At 43.5% G+C, this 24,267-nt stretch overlaps 1 protein-coding gene across 1 annotated transcript in view; it reads left to right on the top strand.

Annotated features, from left to right (window-relative positions):
- LOC115112460 (anosmin-1-like) overlaps positions 1–24,267 on the top strand; it is an 84,695-nt gene that overhangs the window by 14,449 nt on the left and 45,979 nt on the right. The window contains exon 3 of the mRNA XM_029639545.2: positions 23,799–23,861. Within this exon, the coding sequence (XP_029495405.1) occupies positions 23,799–23,861 (63 nt within the window). The remainder of the gene's footprint in view (positions 1–23,798; positions 23,862–24,267) is intronic.

The following is a 24,267-nucleotide window of genomic DNA, read 5'->3' on the forward strand; positions in this document are numbered from 1 at the left end:
TAGAGTTCCATGTAGTCATGGCTCTATGTAGTACTGTGTGACGCCCATAGTCTATTGTAGACTTGGGGACTGAATAGATCTCTGGTGGCATGTCTTGTGGGGCACACATGGGTGTCTGAGCTGTGCTAGTAGTTTAAACAGGCAGCCGTTGCGTTCAACATGTCAATACTTCTCTTAAGTACAAGTAGTGATGAAGTCAATCTCTCCTCTACTTTGAGCCAGGAGAGATTGACATGCATAATATTAATGTTAACTCTCCACGTACATTTTAAGCACTAGCCGTGCAGCCCTTTTCTGGGCCAATTGTAATTTTTTATGGTACCCGACCACACGACGGACAGTAGTCCAGGTGCGACAAAACTAGGGCCTGTAGGACCTACCTTTTTGATAGAGTTGTTAAGTGCTTTATTTTAGACAGACCTCTCCCCATCTTAGCTCCTGTTGCATCAATATGTTTTGACTATGGCAGTTTAGTCTCCTCAACTTGCTCAATTCCACATTATTCATTATAATATTTGAGGTTTAGGGTTTAGTGAACGATTTGTCCCAAATACAATACTTTTAGTTTTTGAAATATTTAGGACTACTTATTTCTTGTCACCCATTCTGAAACTATTGCAGTGATTTCCCTTGCTGTGGTAGCTGATGTGTATTGTGTTGAGTCCTCAGCATACAGAGACACACAGGTTTTACTCAGAGCCAGTGGCAGGTCATTAGTAAAGATTGATAAAAGTAAGGGGCCTATACAGCTGTCCTGGAGAATGCCGGACTCTACCAGGTTTATTTTGGAGATGCTTCCGTTAAAGAACACCATCTGTATACATTTCTCTCAGCCAATCATCAGTCATTTGTGTAAGTGCCGTACATGTTGAATGCCCTTCCCTATAAGCGTGCTGAAAGTCTGTTCACTGTGAAGTAGCATTGTATCTGGCCAAACACTATTTTTTCCAAAAGTTTACTAAGGGCTGGTAACAGGCTGTTTGAGCCTGTAAAGGGTGCTATACTATTCTTGGGTAGCGGAACTTCTTGCTTCCCTCCAGGCCTGAAGGCACACACTTTCCTGTAGGATTAGATTGAAGAAATGGCAAACAGGATTGGCAATGTTGTCTACTATCATCCTCTGTCATTTTTCCATCCAAGTTGTCAGACCCAGGTAGCTTGTCATTGTTGATAGACAACAATATTTTAGTTAAACTCTTCCACCGTCACTTTAGGGTTTGGGGTTATGGGTGGGGTTAAGGGTAGGGTTAGGTTAAGAGTATGGAAAAATAGTAATTTGAATGCGAGTCAATAGTTTGGTCCCCACAAGGATAGTAAAACAAGTGTGTGTGTGTTACATATCAGTTAGCATTTTGGACTTGTTTAGGCTGTACTTTCAGACATGATTGTTTGGAGTGTGAACATGATGTAACATCTTTTAAAGTAATATTAAAAGTTCACAATAGTCCTTCCTTCCTTCCTTCCTTCCTCGCTCTCTTTCTCTCAGCCTCTCAAAGCACAGGGGCCATAGTGTCAGCTCAAACAATCACTCCAAATGGGCCCATGTCGTACAGTGCCTCTGTGTGAATGGCTACAGACTCTAATTAGCCTCTCCTTACTTCATGAACAGCTCCCTGTCAAACAGAGAGACAAAAGCATTGGCTGAAAAGTCATCCTCCCCCTTCCTGGGTCTACCTTGCCAAGGGGCTGCAGCCTGCCCCACCCATCCATCCAGGCCCATAGTGTGGTCCCTGTGTGGTAAAGACTGGTTCATTATTTAGACAAAGATGCTGTGACCCTATCCATCTGTCAGTGGTTAAGGAAATCAAAGCCTCACAGTCTTCAACTGAGACGGAGGAAAGTCCTCCTGGCCTTCTCCAATGCAGTTTCCATAGCCTCCCAACTCCCAGCAGCCCCCATTGTCATGGTGATTAACCCCCCCTGCCCTCTTGCCGGGGCAGGGAGAGGTGGCAGTGGCAGGGAATCAATAGCATGCCATAACAACAGGCCAACCCCTATTCAGTCGAGACGCCAGGAGGACGGAGTGGAGAGTAGGCAGCCATTTGTATGAGCTATTGAGCTATTGTCATTTGGTCTACTCTGCTTTCATAATGTCCCACTTGAGACATTTGGATAAGGTACTCATCGAAAGTTTGCAAACTGCAGGGCGTTCTCTCTTTTCCTGCTCCTTGTGCAAAGAGTGTCTTTGTGTGCGTGCGTGCGTGCGTGTGCGTGCGTGTGTGTCTGCAGCAGACAAAAAGCTTTCCACATGGAGAGTATGGCTGACATTAACGTGGGCTGCTTTCCCCAAGGGTGTGATCCAAGCGCCAAATCATATGCTAGGATTGACTTGAGGCAGCTAAATGTCAGTTTGCAAATAAGCAATGCACTTCATTATCATTACCCAAACTCCTCACAGGGAAGGAGAACAAAAAGATGGTGTGCCATGCTCCGTTACCCAGGCCTGGAGATAACTGTGTCAATTCCAGCAGTTCAACCCATTTCTTCAATACCCAGTTTTTCATTGTTGTATAAGAACAAAGTGTATTTTTGATTTAAGGAGAAAATCATGCATTGAAATAAAGATGTAATACAATACCATGCCAACTTGTTGACCGGGGAGATCATTGACCGGGGAGATGGAGTTCTCCGTGAACTAGAAAGTTCAGCCCATTGCTAACATGAAAATAAGTCATCCGTGAATCTGTAGTATTACATCCCTCAGCAGTGAACGGATGATTTCAGTGAACTGACGACTTTCCCCCATCTGCCGCATCACCAACCTACTAAGGTTTCCAGAGCTTGCCAGTAGAGAAGCTTTGTAAAGCAACATTGTCTGCAGGACGGTTAGTTAACAGCAATGAGTCGTGGATGACCTTCACAGAACTGAAACGCTCTGGGTTACTTTTGGACTCTCCTTATCCATCATACCCATAGAGCTAGACATCCCTGCAATAAGAACTAACACATTGTTTGTTCTATTGAATTACACCTTTACATTTTGACGAATGCTACAGTACAGTTTGCTTGAATAGCAAGCAGTGGAGAGCTATGAAAGTCTTGTGTTTAAGTGTCTTTCATCCACTCCCCCCTTTCTTGCCCACTAGTTTTCTTACGGCAACAATAATTATCCGGGCTCCCCAACAGTAGTGTTTTTCTAGGTCAATAATATTAAATTGGTAGCTTTGGCTTTTTCCTTAATCTGCATTAACCTTCATTAAAAAGGAAATTGATGGCATGTGCTCTGGGAAAATATCACATTCTCTGTTGGCTACAAACTTCTAGAGTATGTCATGGCAATTTACTAAAGGCTCACACACATCACACTGAATGTGGATGTAGTGTTTGTCTGCCAATCATTCAGCTTGCTGGGTTTTAGGGACAACCAGCTGTAGACGTCTGACTGCGGACATTTTTTCAGGCGATTTGGTTCTACATGTAAAATCGGTGAGCACTCATTTCGCAAATTACATTGAGGTGCTAAGAACTCTCGGCCAGCAAATGCTGTTTGTGTCCTGAGTGCTATGATCTTTGTGGGGCCATGTTTTCTCTGGCAGCAGGCAGTCGCATTTGGAGGCGCAGTGAAAATATCTAAGTGCTGTGTGGATGGTTTATGGCTGGCACTGTTTTGTCTGCTTAGACAGACAAAACAATCCACCTTTTGGTGGTGGTTGAACCAGACCCTCAGTGGTCACCGACAACTCTGTCCTCACCCACCACATCCAGCCACACCACCATTCTGGACAGATCCCTCCACGTCTGAGTGAAAATCACTGTCAAGCACAGGCGGTTGGTGTCACCTTAATTGGGGAGGGTGGGCTTGTGGTAATTACTGGATTGGAATCTGTGGGATGGCATCAAATACATGATTTCCAGGTGTTTGATGCCATTCCATTTGCTCCGTTCAGGACATTTATTGTGAGCTGTTCTCCCCTCAGCAGTCTCCACTGCTGTCAAGTGTGTATGTGCTGTCATGTCTAGACTCTGACTGAAGACTAAAACACACTTCGTTCTAGAAGTGAAATGTCATACATACCATTGGACCAGTATTGAGATTAACTCAATTGTTCTAACTGGTATTCCTTCAATGCTTATTTTTCTCATCTCATTAGACAGTGGCATTAGTTCTTAGAACACGATTTAATTTCGGTTCAACTCTGTGTGCACACATTGCTAACTGTTCGTATTAATTCCAGTCTCTGACCTTTTGTGTGTGTGTGGCGGAGGAGGAGTGAAGCAAGGCTGGTCAGTCCCAGCAGGAAGGACCTGATCTGGACATGGCTGTTAAGTTTAATTGGCTGGGGGGGTTGCTCTATTGCCTGCTATTTGTTGAGATCATAATTCACAATGTGAATCGGGAGACAGGGAAAGAACCCGCAAAGCAAGACAGATCACTAAAGGAAAAGTTGGAATGTCAACCTTTTGTTATACAAAGTCATCACTATTTTCTTACACAACCTTTCACAGTTTGGACCCAGAGATGAGGAAGGTTAGTTTTAAAGGGGTGTTCATCAGGAGGGTGTTTTTGACTGGATATTTATAATCCAATCCGTCACATCATATTTGCCATATTCATCTCCTGAATGAAACTGCACAGATCGTCTGCAGTGTTTCCCTTTCATGCATTTAGCAGTGGCGCACCACCGTGGGCTAAATCCTGGCTGCCACTGCAATTAAAAAATATATATATATCATTTTCAGGATGGTAAAACGCTTTCAGTGTAAACTTAAACCACTCAAACCAGATATAAAGTATGTAGAAAAGATAATGGAGCCACATATTTGTAAGTAAGATCATCTTTGTTCGTTTGCAATCACCAAAATAAAAAGACAGTCATCATATATTTGTTTGTCACGCAGATAGCATAAGAACAAGGCATAAGCCATGGCAAAATGTGTAGAATAGCAGGAAACTTGTTTTTAAAACATCCTAGGGGAAATGTTGTTGATATTCAGTAGGGAATTACTGGTATGATAAAGTCAGGAGAAACACTTCGCTCTTATCTCATAATTAGTGTGGGAGTTGGCCTGGTCACTATGTCAACAGAAGAGTAATTTACACTGCTAGGATTTCCAAAGGCTCCGTAATCGAAATCGGCCATTCCAGCTTAAGCTCTCGCTTGATCCCTACAAACACTCAGCAGTGTAAATCCAGTGACCTTTGACCTGGCCCTGTGGCCCTCTGGGTAAAGCCTCTCATGCTCTGAATATTGACATTCTGGCTTTTGTGTTCCCTGGTATATTCTCATTGGTAGAGATTTTATTTTTTATTTTACCTTTATTTAACCAGGCAAGTCAGTTAAGAACTAATTCTTATTTTCAATGACTGCCTAGGAACAGTGGGTTAACTGCCTGTTCAGGGGCAGAACGACAGATTTGCACCTTGTCGGCTCGGGGGTTTGAACTTGCAACCTTCCGGTTACTAGTTACTAGTCCAACGCTCTAACCACTAGGCTACCCTGCCGCCCCGGATGATACAGATCAAGTTTACTCAGGGGGAAGACCTACCATTTGTGTCTGCTACTAGAGGATTGTGGGGGCTGGTTGAGTGGGAGAAGTAGATTTGAAGTGTTTCTCAGAGAGAAACACTTCCAATCCAGATAGCAGTGGAATGTGATTAGGTCAGTCTCACTCCCTATGAAGACCTGTGATGTTGTAGATGTTTCTCACCTAGATAGTGAGTGGTCTGAAGCTTCCAGATTCCAGATCATCTACATTTAATTTGTAATTCCTCGAGTCGAAGTGTATGGAAACAACAGGAACATGTTGGCAAAGACTAAATGCATTTAATTGCCCACAATTCACCACAGACTACATGGTAGTCTCTTTCTCTCCTATTGTGTGGAAAATATGATCTGATTATCACAACTTGAAATCTTATCTTGCATTGGGAAACAAAGCCTAAACAAATGTCTGTGGGTGATGCTGGGAAAGTGCATTAGCTTGTTCTCCCATTCTATGCTCCACTTTCATCCATCCATCCATCCATCATCATGCAGGACGATGTGGTGGTTCCTATTATCACTGGTATGAGGGGGAGACTAGAGTACAGTAATCAGATGGGACGTTAAGCTGAGTGGTGTGTGACAAAGAGTGCTACTGCCACATCTCTTTCCCAGGCCACCGCAGCACAGTGAAAGGACAACTAGACATGTTTATAACCCATCTGACCCCGTCTGATGGAGACATCCTGTTGAGTCTAATTGTCATGACATGTAAACCGAGCCTTGAGAAAGATGATAATTGAGGCTCACATTACCAGCCACTGTAATATTCACCTCTTGTCTTGGCTGGCTGGCTGGTGGTGTAATGTAACAACAGTACCAAACGACCAGACCAGAATGAGTCATCTTCGTTGCCGCTTTGTTGTGTCTGTATGTTTCAGAAATTACATAGTAGTGAGTTGGATGTTGGTGGCTGTTGGGTGAAACGTCAGCGTCCTGAAGTATTAAGTGAACTGCTATTGCATTCCACAGCAGACAGACAAAGCCTCGATCCTGGCTGGGAGGGGCTTTTTTGTTTTGTTTTTGGAGCTCATAAATTAAACAGGCATCTCTGAGAATGACATGTATAATGCATGAACCCTCCTCTTTCCCCTCCTTCTCCCCTTTCCCCTCCTCCTCCCCCTCTTTCCCCTTCTCCCTTTCTGGCAAGATATTCCTCCAATGCTCTTTGTTGTCTGTTCCCTTCAACTGCATTTAAATTAATAATTAAAGTGAAACTCAATGTCTGTGATACCACCTGCTAGGTTGCTCACTGTTTCCCGCTGTCTATTGAAGAACAGAATAGCAAGTCTTCAACCATTGGTTAATATGGCTCCTGAGGGCATGGCTGCCATTTTACGGGCTCCTAACCAACTGTGCTGTTTTGTTTTTTCGCATTGTTTCTAATTAACGGTCTCTTATAAGTGAAAATAGCTTCTGGATATCAGAAGAGCGATCACTCACCTCGAACTGGACTAAAAATGTTTCTTTAATGAGTTCGACGTGAAGGATATTCTGCTTCTCCGAAGCCAGGCCCAAATGACTGTCATTCGCATTAAGAAAATACGGAAATACAGGGGGCGGAGATCGTGGTGCCTTGTGAGAATTCATCGGCGGGTGTGTAACCCGCCTCTACCATCCGTTCTGTTGGCCAACGTGCAATCATTGGAAAATAAACTGGATGATCTCTGCTCAAAACTATCCTACCAACATAACATTAAACTGTAATATCTTATGTTTCACCGAGTCGTAACTGAACGATGACACAAATAATATTCAGTTGGCTGGGTTTTCCGTGCAATAGCAGGACGGAACAGCTATGTCTGTTAAGAGGAGGGGTGGGGGTGTGTCTATTTGTCAATGACAGCTAGTGTGCGATGTCTAATATTAAGGAGGTATTGCTCGCCTGAGGTAGAGTACCTCATGATAAACTGTAGACCACAATATCTACCAAGAGTTTTCATCATATTTTTCGTAGCTGTCTATTTACCACCACAAACCGATGCTGACATTGTCCCCACACTGACCGTGCGTACATATCCCAACCAGATGCCATGGATTAATGGCAACATCCGCACCGAGCTAAAGGCTAGCGGTGCTTCTTTCAAGGAGCGGGACACTAATTTGGACACTTATAAGAAATCCCGCTATGCCCTTAGACACACCATCAAACGGGCAAAGCGTCAATACGGGACTAAGATTGAATTCTACTACAATGGCTCTGTTGCTCGTCGGATGTGGCAGGGCTTGCAAACTATTACGGACTACAAAGGGTAACCCAGCTGTGAGTAACCCAGTGACGCAAGCCTACCAGTCGAGCTAAATGCCTTTTTTATGCTCGCTTCCAGGCAAGCAACACTGAAGCATGCATGAGAGCTCCAGCTGTTTCCAGATGACTTTAAACAGGTCAACATTCACAAAGCCTCGGGGCCCAGATGGATTACCAGGACGTGTACTCGGAGTATGCTTGGTCCAACTGGAAAGTTTTCAACCTCTGCCTGACCGAGTCTGTAATACCTACATGTTTCAAGCAGACCACCATATTCCCTGTGCCCAAGAAGCGAAGGTAACCTGCCTGAATGACTACCGCCCCATAGCACTCATGTCGGCAGCCATGAAGTGCTTTGAAAGGCTGGTCATGGCTCACGTCAACACCATCATCCCGGAAACACAAAAGACCCTCTCCAATTCGCATACCGCCCCAACAGATCCACAGAGGAAGAAATCTCAGTCGCACTCCACACTGACCTTTTTTCTTCCTGGACAAAAGGAACACCTACATTACCAGTCAAAAGTTTTGACACACCTACTCATTCAAGGGTTTTTATTTATTTAGTCTATTTTCTACATTAGGGCACAATGTTGTTTTGAAAACATTGGGTGGATAATGGTATTCACAAAGTTTTATAACTATTCTTTCAAGGCCGTTTTAGAGTTGACATGTAATATTTAATTGTGTCAAAGAACAAGAAATGTATGGTGACTTGTCATGCATTCCTTTTCCCTGGTTTTACAGAAATCCAACCGGATTTCTGAAAAACCAGAGACTTTATTGAAAGTTACCGAAATTTTGCAACTACTTATGAATTGACACCAAATGGCGGATGGCAAGTGGTTGATAAATGAGTTTTAGAAACAATCTGAGATAATAACCTTGTGAAAGGAGTTGATGAACCCTAGGAAGAGGGGAATGGAAACCAGACTGTTTTCTCCACTAGTCTGTTATGACAGACATATAGAAAGAGGCATGTCTGTGTGTTCTTTATGCTGTGCTCTGAACCTATGAGAGGGCGTATGGTAACATGAGTCATGTAATCGATGGTAAAAATCATAACCAACACAAACCAATGAGAATGCCTTTGAAGTCTGTCGTCTTGAGTCAAACCAGAGCTGTGTGTGTGTGTGAAGGATGTCACACTACTTGCTTAGTGAGTACCGCTTCCTCCTGATTCGGCTCACACCGAGGCTTCGAACCCAGGACCTTTGCGTTGCTAGCACACGTGACCGTCTTCCCGAAGGTGGCATGCGAAAAGCTAGATAAAAGTAGAGGTGCATCTTTCCCTCTCAAGATGATATGTATCTAGATACATGGGCTCTGATACAATACAGGAACGATGCATTTTTCTTTGATGCGATTTGGTTGGATTAGAGCATGTATGTCTAAATTGGGGTACGCACTATGCTGTCGGGGGTGTCGTGTCTTTGGCTATGCCGGATTAAGTGATATGACATGCTATTCTATAAAATAATTTCTCCGTAATTAATATTACCTTATTGAGCTAATCATGTAACTGTAATTAACTAGAGTCAGGGACCACGAAATAATATTTATAGAGCTGTTATCTTCCGAATAACTCTTAAAGACCTAGTAATATTTTACATCGATACCAGTCAATATTAATCGTCATCTTAATTCAGTCTCATCTGAAAGTTGTAAATTCTTGATTATCTGCACGAACCCTGGCTAACAAGTTGAATCAGCAATACAAAATTGGGTTTAATTATTTATTGACTAAATACCTAACTAATCACACAGAATTACACATACACATATTTAAATCATAACTTGATTACAAATTACGTCATAAAGGAAAACGTCCCTAGCGGGCTTAACAGATATGACAGCTGGTTACACAAAAGAAAAGGGCTGGGTTTGAGTGAAAGAGCGGGAAGACTGAGGAACAAATGGCGACGCTGTGCTATCGTAAATACAGTATCTTATGCATTCTAAATTACCACCCATTTGGAAAAGGAAAATGCAATAAATATTTACTCTGAGCTGCGCTTCGGTAGGTTGGTGATAGATGGAAGGCCGTTTTGCCCAACTGAGTCCTTTGTCCTTTTGAAGAATGTCTCTGCTCGTAAATTGAATACGCTGTAGCACAGGGGTACGCCAAATAAAAATGTGATTCGCATTTTTTTTAAAAGAAGTCTTGACATTTTCAAACGGTCCATTTTATATTTTCCAACGGGGTTATATATTTGGGTTGAGGTATGAGTTTTTTTTTTCTCGCCTGAGTAGCCTCGTTTCACTGCCAAAAATAAATTTAAACCATCCTAGTATTCAGTGAAATAACAACACAATGTCCAAAACAAGGCCCAAAACACTACAGAAAATGTCTTCATCAAATAACACTGTTTCACGATGCATCAGTGACACTTCAAGAGATTCTTTGAAACAATTACTGCTTTGCATACAAGCCAGTGAATTCTATGTGTTACAACTGGATGAGTCAACAGACCTGGCACAGCTCCTGGTATATGTCCATTACGTTTATGAGGGGCCAATTAAGGAAGACCTCTCTTCTGGAAACCAGGACAACAGGGGAGGCTATTTCTAAAGTACTGGACAGCTTTGTGACATCCAAATGGACTTTGGTGGCCAAGATGTATTGGTATCTGTGCTGATGGCGCAAAAGCCATGACATAGTGGAGTGGTAACACGCGTGCATGCAGTTGCTCCCGAAGCCACTTGGGTACACTGCAGCATCCACCGAGAGGCTCTTGCTGCCAGGGGAATGCCTGACAACCTGAAAGACGTTTTGTGAAAGTGAAAATGGTTAACTTTGTTAAAGCAAGGCCCCTGAACTCTCATATTTTTTGCACTATGCAATGATATGGGCAGCGACCATGTAACACTTTTACAACATATTGAAGTGCACTCGTTTTCAAGGGGCAAAGTATTGACACTTTTTAAAAATGTTTTATTTTCTTATTGAGAGATGAGCTTAAAGTTGTCTTTACTGATCATAATTTTCACTTGCCTGACCGCTTGTATAATGGCGAGTTTCTCACACGACTGGCCTATCTGCGTGATGTTTTTTCTTGCCTGAATGATCTGAATCTAGGATTCCATGGACTCTCCAGAACTATATTCAATGTGCAGACAAAATTGAGGCTATGATTAAGAAGTTGGAGCTCTTCTCTTTTTTCATTGACAAGAACAACACACAGGTCTTTCCATCATTGTTTGGTTCTTTTGTGTGCAAATGAACTCAAGCTTACGGACTATGTAAAATGCGATATAGCGACGCACCTGAGTGAGTTGGGTACACAATTACGGAGGTACTTTCCCAAAACGGATGACACGAACAACTCGATTCGTTATCCCTTTCACGCCCTGCCTCCAGTCCACAAGAGCCTCATTGAAATTGCAACAAGCGGTTCTGTGAAAATTTAATTTAATCAGAAGCCGCTGCCAGATTTTTAGATTGTGCTGCACTTAGAGTATCCTGCCTTGGCAAACTGCACTGTTAAGAAAATAATGCCCTTTGCAACCACGTACGTATGTGAGAGCAGATTCTCGGCCATCACCAGCATGAAAACTAAATACAGGCACAGATTGTGTATGGAAAATGATTTAAGACTGAGACTCTCTCCACTACAACCCAACATTGCAGAGTTATATGCATCCTCTCAAGCACACCATTCTAATTAACCTGTGGTGAGTTATTCACAATTGTTGATGAACAAATAACGTTTTGTAAGCAAGATGGTTAAATAAAGAGCATAATTATTGATTATTACCAAGACCGTCGTGAAGATGACTTGATAAACCCAGGAGACTGAAAAGATTTACATTTACACCCCCCCCTCCCCCACACACACTCCATTACATTTTTCACTGCTGCTACGTGTTTTCTATTATCTATCTAGTCACTTTACCCATACGTACATGTACAAATGACCTCAACCAACCTGTACCCCCGCACATTGTACCAGTACCCCCCGTATATATCCTCGTTATTGTTATTTTGTTACTTTTTAATTTTTTTTAACTTCCGTTTATTTAGTAAATCTTTTCTTAACCAACAATGCAGTTCAATAAGGAGTTAAGGGATTGTTAGTAAGCATTTCATTGTAACCTATGACAAATAAGATTTGATTGGAATGCCAGGCACGCCGGTTTGGGTTTTTCACGCTCAACAGTTTCCAGTGTATATCAACAATGGTCTCCCACCCAAAGGACATCCAGACAACTTAATAACACAACTGTGGGAAGTGTTGGAATCAACATGGGCCAGCATCCCTGTGAAATACTTTCGACACCTTGTAGAGTCCATGCCCTGATGAATTGAGGCTGCTGTGAGAGCAAAAGGGGGTGCAACTCAATATTAGATAGGTGTTCCTAATGTTTGTACACTCACTGTACATGATTGTTCATAGCAAAACTATTGCTGATGGGGAACTTGAACAATTGACATAAAATCGACAATAACCTACCAAATTAATGTTGATTGTCACTCAACTAATAAAGCCTAATATTGCTCCAGTCATTTTACAAACATTTGAATGCTGAAGGTGACTGGGGGCCTACGTTTCATTGGTCCGTGCATGAAGCAGCGACCAGTGTGACTAACACACACATGTGTTCGGACGTGGCGATTCCACTCAGTTGTGGACGTCTCCATTTGAAATGCATGACATCTGGCGCAACGTAATGGAGTGCTTATGGATAATGTGAACGAGGCTTAAGTTTCACACATCCCCATAAGCTACACGTGCATGGATGCGTGTGTCCCCGTTTGTTTGTGCGTGTGTGCTGGGGGGGGGGGGGGGGGGTGTAGAATCAAGTTTCAAGTTAGAGCACTTCAGTTAATCGGCCTCCTTCTCCTCCAACCTTGACATACCTAATCCACTCACACACTCTAGTGTGGCAGTGTGTCTTGACTGAAATTCCAAACGCACCTGTGTTGGTTTACTGCACAGAGCGAGAGAGAGAGAGAGAGACTACTTGAGAGCCTAATGCACACCCACACCTCATGTTACTCACAGTCCACTGAAGGAACGTCGACGGTTTACTGAACTCAAGGTACACTGAACTTTATTGTGTAATAGCTCACGAAAGTCACTCCACCCAGAGTTATTGTCAACATTTTTACAATCCTATGAAAGTTAATGGCAAATCAAAGACCTATTGGAAAGCCTTTAGAGCATATACGATTTTCTACTTATTCACATTATTCACAACCCAACACTCAATGAAATATGTTTAAGCTGTTCTGATGTGTTGGCCTCACAGTTGTTTTGACAGGAAACTCCTCACCAGATGCACAACTTCAATTCATTAATTTCAAATATGTAATGAAATTCACTTAAAAAAAATGTTTTCTAGGACAGGGTTGAAATAAAACGCTTGACTAAAATGGATTTGGATGGAAATCAAGCTGACTTTGAAATCGCTATGCAGTTTGAAGTGGGCCGTCTGCCATGAATAAGAACGAGGGGCAACATAGGGAAGACGGGAGAAACATCAAGAGTTATGGTGCTCATAGCAGCTCTTCTGAGACTGCGGGAGGGAAAGGACAGGGATAAAGAGCAGGAAGAGTTATGGTGCTCGTAGCAGCTCTTCTGAGACTGCGGGAGGGAAAGGACAGGGATAAAGAGCAGGAAGAGTTATGGTGCTCATAGCAGCTCTTCTGAGACTGCGGGAGGGAAAGGACAGGGATAAAGAACAGGAAGAGTTATGGTGCTCATAGCAGCTCTTCTGAGACTGCGGGAGGGAAAGGACAGGGATAAAGAGCAGGAAGAGTTATGGTGCTCGTAGCAGCTCTTCTGAGACTGCGGGAGGGAAAGGACAGGGATAAAGAGCAGGAAGAGTTATGGTGCTCATAGCAGCTCTTCTGAGACTGCGGGAGGGAAAGGACAGGGATAAAGAGCAGGAAGAGTTATGGTGCTCGTTGCAGCTCTTCTGAGACTGCGGGAGGGAAAGGACAGGGATAAAGAGCAGGAACTTTAACCAGGTAGCTCCTGTGTGGGTTGATAGATATGAGCTGGGTTCTTAGCAAGCGAGTGGCGCTGGAGTAATTGAGTCTGGTGATGTGTGTGAAAAGTGCCAGGGCAGCAGATAAGGGTCATAACTTATCTGCGATAGGAGGCGAGATTTACAGTGTGTGATCAACAACAGAGATCCCTCTCCCAGAGGAGTTTTGGCCCTACTGCTGCAGCGCTGCACCCTCCCTGAGACTCCAGACACACCTCGTAAATATCTCCCCCACCACCAACTCCGCTGACATTGAACTTCAGGGCCACGATCGATAGTTTCTACTGGCTCCAACCATCTTTTGCTTTATAGGGGAGAACGTATACAATGGATTGGGAGGCCTGTTGTGTATTAATAGGGCCTAGGTGACATTATGGTCAACTTCATAGTTGAAAGAATGGATGGAAAGCTATCATATTGGTTATCCACGTATAGAAATATGATGTTTATTTTTATGGATCACAGTACGTTTCTGAAATGAAGGAATGAATCATATAGCTTGTCGTCAGAAAGCCACACGCATCTCTCCTAAACCCGCCCTATGATTGTACAAATCTGCTCAGACGGTATGGGAAACAGTCTCCTATGTAATACGTTAGTATGAATGATGTTCCTGCCTTTTATTATGTCTACAGTGTGTGTTGTGTAGCCTGCGGCAATCTCGACTGGTAGCATTTCACGCTTCATTAACTGAAGCATAACACTTTCTGTGACATTTTATGCAAGACATTTTTCAGAGTTTGTTGTTCCAGCTGTCCCCGTTGGGAAGTGAGCCTTTTTTTACGATGGACTAAGATAACCAGCAGCCACCCGTGGAAGTTCTAGGATTAACACACACATGGCTAAGCAGTATTCCTCACCCCCCTACTCCGTAACGAACTGAGGACGGAGCTGTGGCATTGGCAGGCATTCAGTCCCTGACTCTCACATCAGCCCCACAGAAAGCCTTTCAGAGTTCACCTACAGCGTGAAATGGGGAGTGATGGGCCATGGCTGGCTCTACTTCGCCATGCAGAATGTACTGTACCACTCACTGTTTTGTGAGGATGATAAGGACACAAAGGCCATGGCTGGCTCTACTTCGCCATGCAGAATGTACTGTACCACTCACTGTTTTGGGAGGATGATAAGGACACAAAGGGAGAGTCAGGAGCACAAACACTTTTGTTCATACATTGCTCTAGCCAAGAGCTCTGGTGGAACTCAAGCCTCTACCGATAGGCAACGTGCTCGTTCACATCTGGGAGTGAAAACAGTTCAATTTACCATATTTTTTTGGTGTAGAAACTTGCATATAAATATGTTAACCCATCATAGAACAATCTCATGTCACATTGATATTCCAAAAGATGTTAGTCTGGATGTCCAGTCTTAGGCATTAGCTTCAACTCTATCTCCGACTGACACCCAGGTTAACCAGACAGATGCAACATGACCAGCACAATTAGCCGCCTTCCCTTCCATATTGTCTTTTGATTGATGAGTCACCTTTGTAATTATACAGAGCGTCTCCTATTTGCTTTGGCAAGACATCTGTCATGGCTCACACCCCCTCTTCTACTAAAATGTCAGTTCTGTGGGTGTGACTGTCGAGAAACGCTGACAGATTGTCAGTTACCTGGGAGAGCTCTCACAGTGAGGAACTCAAATACAAATACTTTTTTTATGACATATCCACTCCCTCAATACTTCCTTGCTTTGTTTTTTTTATTGTATGAAAACATATTTTTGCACTAAATTATTGTGAGACGAATGTCAAGTGATAAGCTTCATGCACTAACATACAAGGTCGGATCTATGTTGTAATCTTTTGAGCATGGAATGCCATCTGAATTCTACTTGTCTTGACACGCAAGCATTTCAAACGCAAGTTTCAATCCATTTTCACTTCAATTATAAACTCAGCAAAAAAATAAACGTCCCTTTTTTAGGACCCTGTCTTTCAAAGATCATTCGTAAAAATCCAAATAAGTTCACAGATCTTCATTGTAAAGGGTTTAAACACTGCTTCCCATGCTTGTTCAATGAACAATAAACAATTAAAGAACATGCACTTGTGGAACGGTCGTTTTAAGACACTAACAGCTTACAGACGGTAGGCAATTAAGGTCACAGTTATGAAAACTTAGGACACTAAAGAGGCCTTTCTACTGAAAAAACACCAAAACATAGATGCCCAGGGTCCCTGCTCATCTGCGTGAATGTGCCTTAGGCATGCTGCAAGGAGGCATGAGGACTGCAGATGTGGCCAGGGCAATAAATTGCAATGTCCGTACTGTGAGACGCCTAAGACGGCGCTACAGGGAGACAGGACGGACAGCTGATTGTCCTCGCAGTGGCAGTTCACGTGTAACACCTGCACAGGATCGGTACATCTGAACATCACACCTGTGGGACAGGTACAGGAAGGCAACAACAACTGCCCGAGTTACACCAGGAATGCACAATCCCTCCATCAGTGCTCAGACTGTCCGCAATAGGCTGAGAGAGTCTGGACGGAGGGCTTGTAAAGGCCTGTTGTAAAGGCAGGTTCTCACCAGACATCACCGGCAGCAACGTCGCCTATGGGCACAAACCCACCGTTGCTGGACCAGACCGGACTTGCATAAAGTGCTCTTCACTGACTAGTCGCGGTTTTGTCTCACCAGGGGTGCTGGTCGGATTTGCGTTTATCGAAATAAGGAGGGTCCATCATGGTCTGGGGTAGTGTGTCATAGCATCATTGGACTAAACTTGTTGTCATTGCATGCAATCTCAACGCTGTGTCCGTTTCAGGGAAAACATCCTCCTCCCTCATGTGGTACCCATCCTGCAGGCTCATGCTGACATGACCCTCCAGCATGACAATGCCACCAGCCATACTGCTTGTGATTTCTTGCAAGACCGGAATGTCAGTGTTCTGCCATGGCCAGCGAAGAGCCCAGATCTCAATCCCATTGAGCACGTCTGGGACCTGTTGGATGGAGGGTGAGGGCTAGGGCCATTCCCCACAGAAATGTCAGGGAACTTGCAGGTACCTTTGTGGAAGAGTAACATCTCACAGCAAGAACTGGCAAATCTGGTCCAGTCCATGAGGAGATGCACTGCAGTATTTAATGCAGCTGGTGGCCACACCAGATACTGACCCCCCCCCCCTTTGTTCAGGGACACATTATTCCATTTTTGTTAGTCACATAACATGTCTTTGGAACTTGTTCAGTTTGTCTCAGTTGTTGAATCTTCTTGTGTAAACATTTGTATGACCATACGTTGACAGTGAGCGGACGTTTCTTTTTTTGCTGAATTTATATCCAATTGTGATGAACCATACAGGGACCTGAGCCTTTCTTCAACCAATGGAATGCATTTATTCCCATGCACACATGATCTTTTAATGGGAAAATTGGCTTGATCCCACAGCTTACGGTATGTTAAGTGATTTGTAGATGGGATTTTAGGGCTTTGGCATGTGCTGTGTCTGCTGGCTGAGGTTCCTTTAGGCTAGATAGGCTGGTCGTTAGTGCTGCTACTACCAAGGAGTCCTACTATAATTTACTGCAACTGGAAATGTGTTAGGCTTAAATTAGCACATATAACTTATCATTTGTAAGGACATATGCGGTTTTGAAAGACACCAGTAGGATTATGTAAACATGCATTTTATTATGAATGAGTATGTTATTGTATGTAAAACTATTGTTCTAATGCACTTGAAGTTTTCTTGAAAGTTATTTCTGTGTTTACCCCCCTTGTGGTTTATTTTGAGTCTCCAGGGGTTGATTCTGAACTTGTGCTCATCACATACAGTCAGTACTGTACTTGGTTTTAGGGGATGTTGAAGCCGCTGAAGACAAATGTAACGGTCTCCCGCCTCTATCCCCTTTCTCTCACTCCTCAACACTTGAGTGTCCAGACAGTGTTCCGCCAACCCCACTAGCGACCAGAGTTCTGAGAGACCACAGTGTGTAATTGAGAACTGGCAGGTGAGCTGAGCACAGGGCCCTGATTGCTCCATATTCCTCCCAGAAGCCAGGTTTACGCACTCCATAAAAAGCAAATAAACTTTTCACTGGAAATGGCATAACGACAGATGCTGCTAATGAGCTAATTTAAAAACTCATAAACACAGATTCAGCTCCCTGGCTGAGATGAGTCATTTCTTACATCAACGGTGCAATTTAAGAGATTATTATACGCTCGTCTCTGCATCAGTGAAACATGGACAAATACTGTACTTTATCCTCTGACTGACTAATATACTGTATCTAATGGTCTTTGAAGCGAGACATCCAAAAGTCTTTGGCCACAAGTTCACCTCACGAACACTCGTTAGCTCTCATTTCTCCTCTCACAGAAGGTCTCCATCTCGTTTATCAAAGATGATTCCCCCCTGCCGACCAACATATTGGACATTCCCATACAAGGAATGCAGTGGGGGAGTCTGGCAGTTAGCTGCTGGGTTTCTGTTGGAGCTGGTGCAGAGGGTCCAAGTTGAATGGAGCTGACTAGCTCTGGCAGGTCTCTGGTCACTGTGGTTTTTGTCCCGTCAAAAACCACACAGAAGCAGTGGTTCCTCTGTGGGAGACTCTCGTACGGGCTCTGCTAGTACCACTGGTTCTGTAGCAGCCAACTAGCAGCACCAGGAACACATCAACCTCCAGCCCCTTTACCCTACCTGAGGTTCTGAACTCATGCCCCTTTTCTGCTGTGGCATCTGATGCCTGATTCCCTTGGACATGCATGTTTTTTTTATTACATTTAGCCTTATTGAGTTTGATTTGTGGAGGGCAAGCTGTTGTATTTACAGCGATTGGAGTCTGACCGTTATTGGTGTATTTTCATTTTCAATTCCTCATCTGATATGTTGGGCTAAACAACTTGCACTGCAGTCACAACTAGGCTGCTCTTTGATCCCATGCCTGCGCCGAACATCCAGTAAATAAATTCCACGTGTTTGAAAAGGGAATCCCAAGAACATTTTAACTGGGTGTGTTAATCATCTATTAACTATTCTATATGTGTACGACTGGTCGAGGTTCAGAGAGCGGGAGAGCGTTGGTGCCAGTGCCAAACTGTATCAGGTCCAGACATGAGGTGGAAGGTGGGAAGAGGGTGGTTGAGGGGGGTTATGCTGATGCATTTTTAAAAGGAATTTGTCAAGGGCAGAAGAGCCAGACAAAATATCCCAGCTATTGAATGGATTTTGGAATCATGACAACTTTGTGCTCTTTGTTCTATTCAGAAACAAATCCCCCTTGGACCTTGGCCTGTTACCTCCCTTTTGTAGAAAATTGTTGATGTTCTCAGAAGGTATGTGGGGCATCTGCAACAGAGGTATGATCGCTGATTGTGGTCTGTGCCATGGAAGTGGCTGAGGGAGGTGCTTGGCAGTCGTCGGGAGAATTCAACTATTTGCACTTTGTTACAACACTGTACATTTACCAGTAATATAATATTTTAATGTACATTTCAGATGGGAGAGATGCATAATTTGTACTATACCCGCTAGTTATCAAAATTCAGAAAAGAGCTATTCAATTCTACAACCACCTAAAAGGAAGTGAAGCACATTCCACCACAAAGCCATCACCTACAGAGAGATTAACCTAGAGAAGAGTCACCTCAGCCAGCTGGTTCTGGGACTCTGTTCACAAACAGAGCTTCAGGGCAGCAATGAAATTGGACCCAACCAAATTATGAGAAAGTAAAAAAAGATTAACTATTTGACACGGGAAAGAATCATCCAAAAAACAGAACATATTGGAATGCTGTCTGGCCCTAAACTGAGTACAGTTGCAGAATACCTGACCACTGTGATTGACTCAAGAAATCCTCGACTATGTACAGACTCTGCGCATAGCCATGCTATTGAGAGAGGTCGCCGCATGCAGACCTGGCGCTTAAGAGAAGACATGATTGCACTTCCTAACCTCCTGCCAAATGTATGACCACATTAGAGACATATTTGCCAGCATCAAAATATGTGGCCTGATGCCATGAGAAAAGGGCAACCAGTGGAACACAAACAACAATGTAAAATACCACCCAATATTTATCTGTTAATATATCTTCCCCTAATATTTGTACTACAACTAATTGTGCATAGCTGATAATAGCTGCTTGCATTAGATGGCGCCGGAGAAGAAGGCAGACATTTTACGTGGCCCCAACAGCTACTGGACTGTTTTGCTGCACAGACTGGAATATGTTCCGGGATTCCTCCGATGGTTTTGAGGAGTACACCACATCAGTCATTGGCTTCATCAATAAGTGCATCGATGACTCTGTCCCCACAATGACCCATACATGCCCCAACCAGAAGCCATGGATTACAGGAAACATCCGCACTGAACTAAAGGCTAGAGCTGACGCTTTCAAGGAGCGGGACTCTAACCCGGAAGCTTATGAGAAATCCCGCAATGCCCTCTGACGGACCATCAAACACGCAAAGCGTCAATACAGGACTAAGATCGAATCATACTCCACCGGCTCTGACGCTCGTCGGATGTGGCAGGGCCTGCAAAACATTAGACTACAAAGGTAAGCACAGCCGAGAGGTGCCCAGTGACACGAGCCTACCAGACAAGCTGAACTACTTCTATGCTCGCTTCGAGGCAAATAACACTAACATGCATGAGAGCACCAGCCGTTTTGGAAGACTGTGTGATCACGCTCTCTGCATCCGATGTGATTAAAGACCTTTTAAACAGGTCAACAGTCACAAGGCCGCATTGCCAGATGGATTACCAGGATGTGTATTGCGAGCATGCGCTGAACAACTGGCAAGTGTCTTCAATGACATTTTCAACCTATCCCTGTCCAAGTCTGTAATACCAACATGTTTTAAGCAGACCACCATAGTGCCTGTTCCCAAGAACACTAAGGTAACCTGCCTAAATGACTACGGACCCGTGGCACTCACGTCTGTAGCCATGAAGTGCTTCGAAATGCTGGTCATGGCTCACATTAAAACCATTATTCCAGAAACCCTAGACCACTCCAATTTGCATACCGCCCAAACAGATCCACAGATGATGTATTCTCTATTGCACTCCATACTGCACATTCCCACCTGGACAAAAGGAACACCTACAGTTGAAGTCAAAAGTTTACATAGACTCGGGTTGGAGTCATTAAAACTCATTTTTCAACCTCTCCACAAATTTCTTGTTAACAAACGATAGTTTTGGCAAGTCGGTTAGGACATGTACTGTGTGCATGACACAAGTCATTTTTCCAACAATTGTTTTATAGACAGATTATTTCACTTATACTACACTGTATCACAATTCCAGTGGGTCAGAAGATTACATTACACTAAGTTGACTGTGCCTTTCAACAGCTTGGAATTTTCCATAAAATTATGTCATGGCTTTAGAAGCTTCTGTTAGGCTAATTGACATCATTTGAGTCAATTGGATGTTTACCTGAGGATGTTTTTCAAGCCATACCTTCAAACGCAGTGCTCTTTGCTTGACATGGGAAAATCAAAATAAATCAGCCAAGACCTCAGGAAAACAAACCTCCACAAATCTGGTTCATTCTTGGGAGCAATTTCCAAATGCCTGAAGGTACCACGTTCATCTGTAGAAACAACAGTACACAAGTATAAACACCATGGGACCACGCAGCCGTCATACCGCTCAGGAAGGAGACGCGTTCTGTCTCCTAGAGATGAACGTACTTTGGTGCAAAAAGTGCAACTCAATCCCAGAACAACAGCAAAGGACCTTGTGAAGATGTTGTAGGAAAAGGGTACAAAAGTATCTATATCCACAGTAAACGGACCCTATATCGACATAACCTGAAAGGCCACTCAGCAAGGAAGAAGCCACTGCTCCAAAACTGAGACTTGTAAGCCAAAGAACACCATCCCAAATGTGAAGCATGGGGGTGGCAGCATCATGTTGTGGAGGTACTTTGCTGCAGGAGGGACTGGTGCACTTCATAAAATAGATGGCATCATGAGGGTGGAAAATCATGTTGATATATTGCAACATCTTAAGACATCAGTTAAAGCTTGGTTGCAAATGAGTCTTCCAAATGGACAATGACCTGACTTGCAAGCAAAGTTGTGGCAAAATGGCTTAAGGACAACAAAGTCAAGGTATTGGAGTGAAGTATCTATATCCACAAGTCTCAGTTTTGGAGCAGTGGCTTCTTCCTTGCGGAGTGGCCTTTCAGGTTATGTCGATATAGGGTCAGTTTACTGTGGATATAGATACTTCACTCCAATACCTTGACTTTGTTGTCCTTAAGCCATTTTGCCACAATCCCGTAGAAAATTTGTGGGCAGAACTGAAAAAACGTGTGCGTGTCACCCAACTTTTTGTGGGAAGCTTGTGGAAGGCTACCCAAAACATTTGACCCAAATTGAACCATTTAAAGGCAATGCTACCAAATACTAATTGAGTGTATGTAAACTTCTGACCCAATTGGAATGTGATGAATTAAATAAATAATTCTCTCTACTATTATTCTGACATTTCACGTTCTTAAAATAAGGTTGTGATCCTAATTGACCAAAGACAGGGAATTTTTGCTACGATTAAATGTCAGGAATTGTGAAAAACTGAGTTTAAATGTATTTGGTAAAGGTGTATGTAAACTTCTGACTTCAACTATATGTGAGGATGCTATTCATTGACTACAGTTCAGCGTTCAACACCATGATACAATCAAAGCTCATCACTAAGCTAATGACCCTGGGACTAAACACCTCCCTCTGCAACTGGATCCTGGACTTCCTGACGGGCTGCCCCAGGTGGTAAGCATAGGTAACAACATATCCGCCACGCTGATCTTCAACACAGGGCCCCCTCAGGGGTGCACGGCCAGGCACTACTCCAACACCATTAAGTTTGCCGATGACACAAGTGGTAGGCCTGATCACCGAAAACAACGATACAGCCTATAGGGAGGTGGTCAGACCTGGCCGTGTGGTGCCAGAATAACAACCTATCCCTCAACATGATCAAGACAAAGGAGATGATTGTGGACTACAGGAAAAGGTGGACAGAGCACGCCCCCATTCTCATCGACAGTGCTGCAGTGGAGCAGGTTGAGAGCTTCAAGTTTCCTTGGTGTCCACATCACCAACAAACTAACGTGGTCCAAACACACCAAGACAGTCGTGAAGAGGGCAAAACAAAGCCTGTTCCTCCTCAAGAGACTGAAAATATTTAGCATGTGTCCTCAGATCCTCAAAAGTTTCTTCAGCTGCACCATCGAGAGCATCCTGACTGATTTCATCACTGCCTGAAATGGCAACTGCTTGGCCTATGAACGCAAGGTACTACAAAGGGTTGTGTACATTACTGGGGCCAAGCTTCCTGCCATCCAGGACCTCTCTACCAGGCGGTGTCAGAGGCCCTAAAAATTGTCAGCCACCCTAGTCATAGACTGTTCCCTCTGCTACCGGGCGACAAGCGGTACTGGAGAACCAATTCTAGGTCCAAGAGGCTTCTAAACAGCTTCTACCCCCAAGCCATAAGACTCCTGAACACCCATATTATTTGTATTGCTACCACTGCTACTCTCTGTTATCATCTATGCATAGTCACTTTAAAAACTCTACTTAAATGTACATATTACATCAACTAACCGGAGCACACTGACTCTGCACCGATACCCCCCTTTTACTGCTGCTCTTTAACTTTGATTTATTATTCTTATCCTTATCTAAAAAATATATATGTGTATATGTGTATATATATGTGTACTGCATTGTTGTTTAGAGGCTCATAAGTAAGCATTTCACTGTAAGGTCTGCACCTGTTGTATTTAGTGCATGTGACTAAAATTGTATTAATATAACACTTGAAATGTCTAATATTTAAACTATCAGTTTTACTGATAATTTTCTAATAGTTTTTTGATTTTGTTGAATTTGTTTCTTCTCACTTTTGTTTGTTTATTTCACTTGCTTTGTCAATGTGTGTGTGTATATATATATATATATATACTATATTTTCCATTCCAATAAAGCCTCTTTGAATTTACATTGAATTGAGTGAGAGACCCTCCCTCACACACAGTTCTTTGATGTGGCTGTCTCTTTCAAGCACTGACACCCTTCCTTCTCCCTTTCACAGTGCCTTGAGCCCTGCAAGGAATCCTGGGACCTGAAGGAAAACCAGTGCCAGGACTTATGCGAGGTACGTATGTCATCTCTGAGTTTGAGTGCTCCCTCCAGAGTGAGGAAAGTCTGAGGGAATGAAGAGCGTCAAGCGAAGTGGAGACTCTTTTCTCTCTACTGTAATGTAATGGCACTCTGTTAGATTGAATCAGAGCTGTTTAACTTACTCACCACTCAAATGAGTCATCAGGTCAAATGTAAACAGGACAATCCCTGTTAGCTCACTGACCTACCTGTTAGACATTTGACATTTGAGTCATTTAAGCAGACGCCCTTTTCCAGAGTGACTTACAGGAGCAACTAGGGTTAAGTGCCTTGCTCAAGGGCACATCGACAGAATTTTCACCAAGTTGGCTCGGGGTTGGCACTTAACCCCCCCCCCACAACAACAGCTTCCCAGGCACCTTGAGTGGCATCCCCCCACA

The sequence above is a fragment of the Oncorhynchus nerka genome, linkage group LG3, assembly GCF_034236695.1.
Source record: "Oncorhynchus nerka isolate Pitt River linkage group LG3, Oner_Uvic_2.0, whole genome shotgun sequence".
Taxonomy (NCBI): domain Eukaryota; kingdom Metazoa; phylum Chordata; class Actinopteri; order Salmoniformes; family Salmonidae; genus Oncorhynchus; species Oncorhynchus nerka.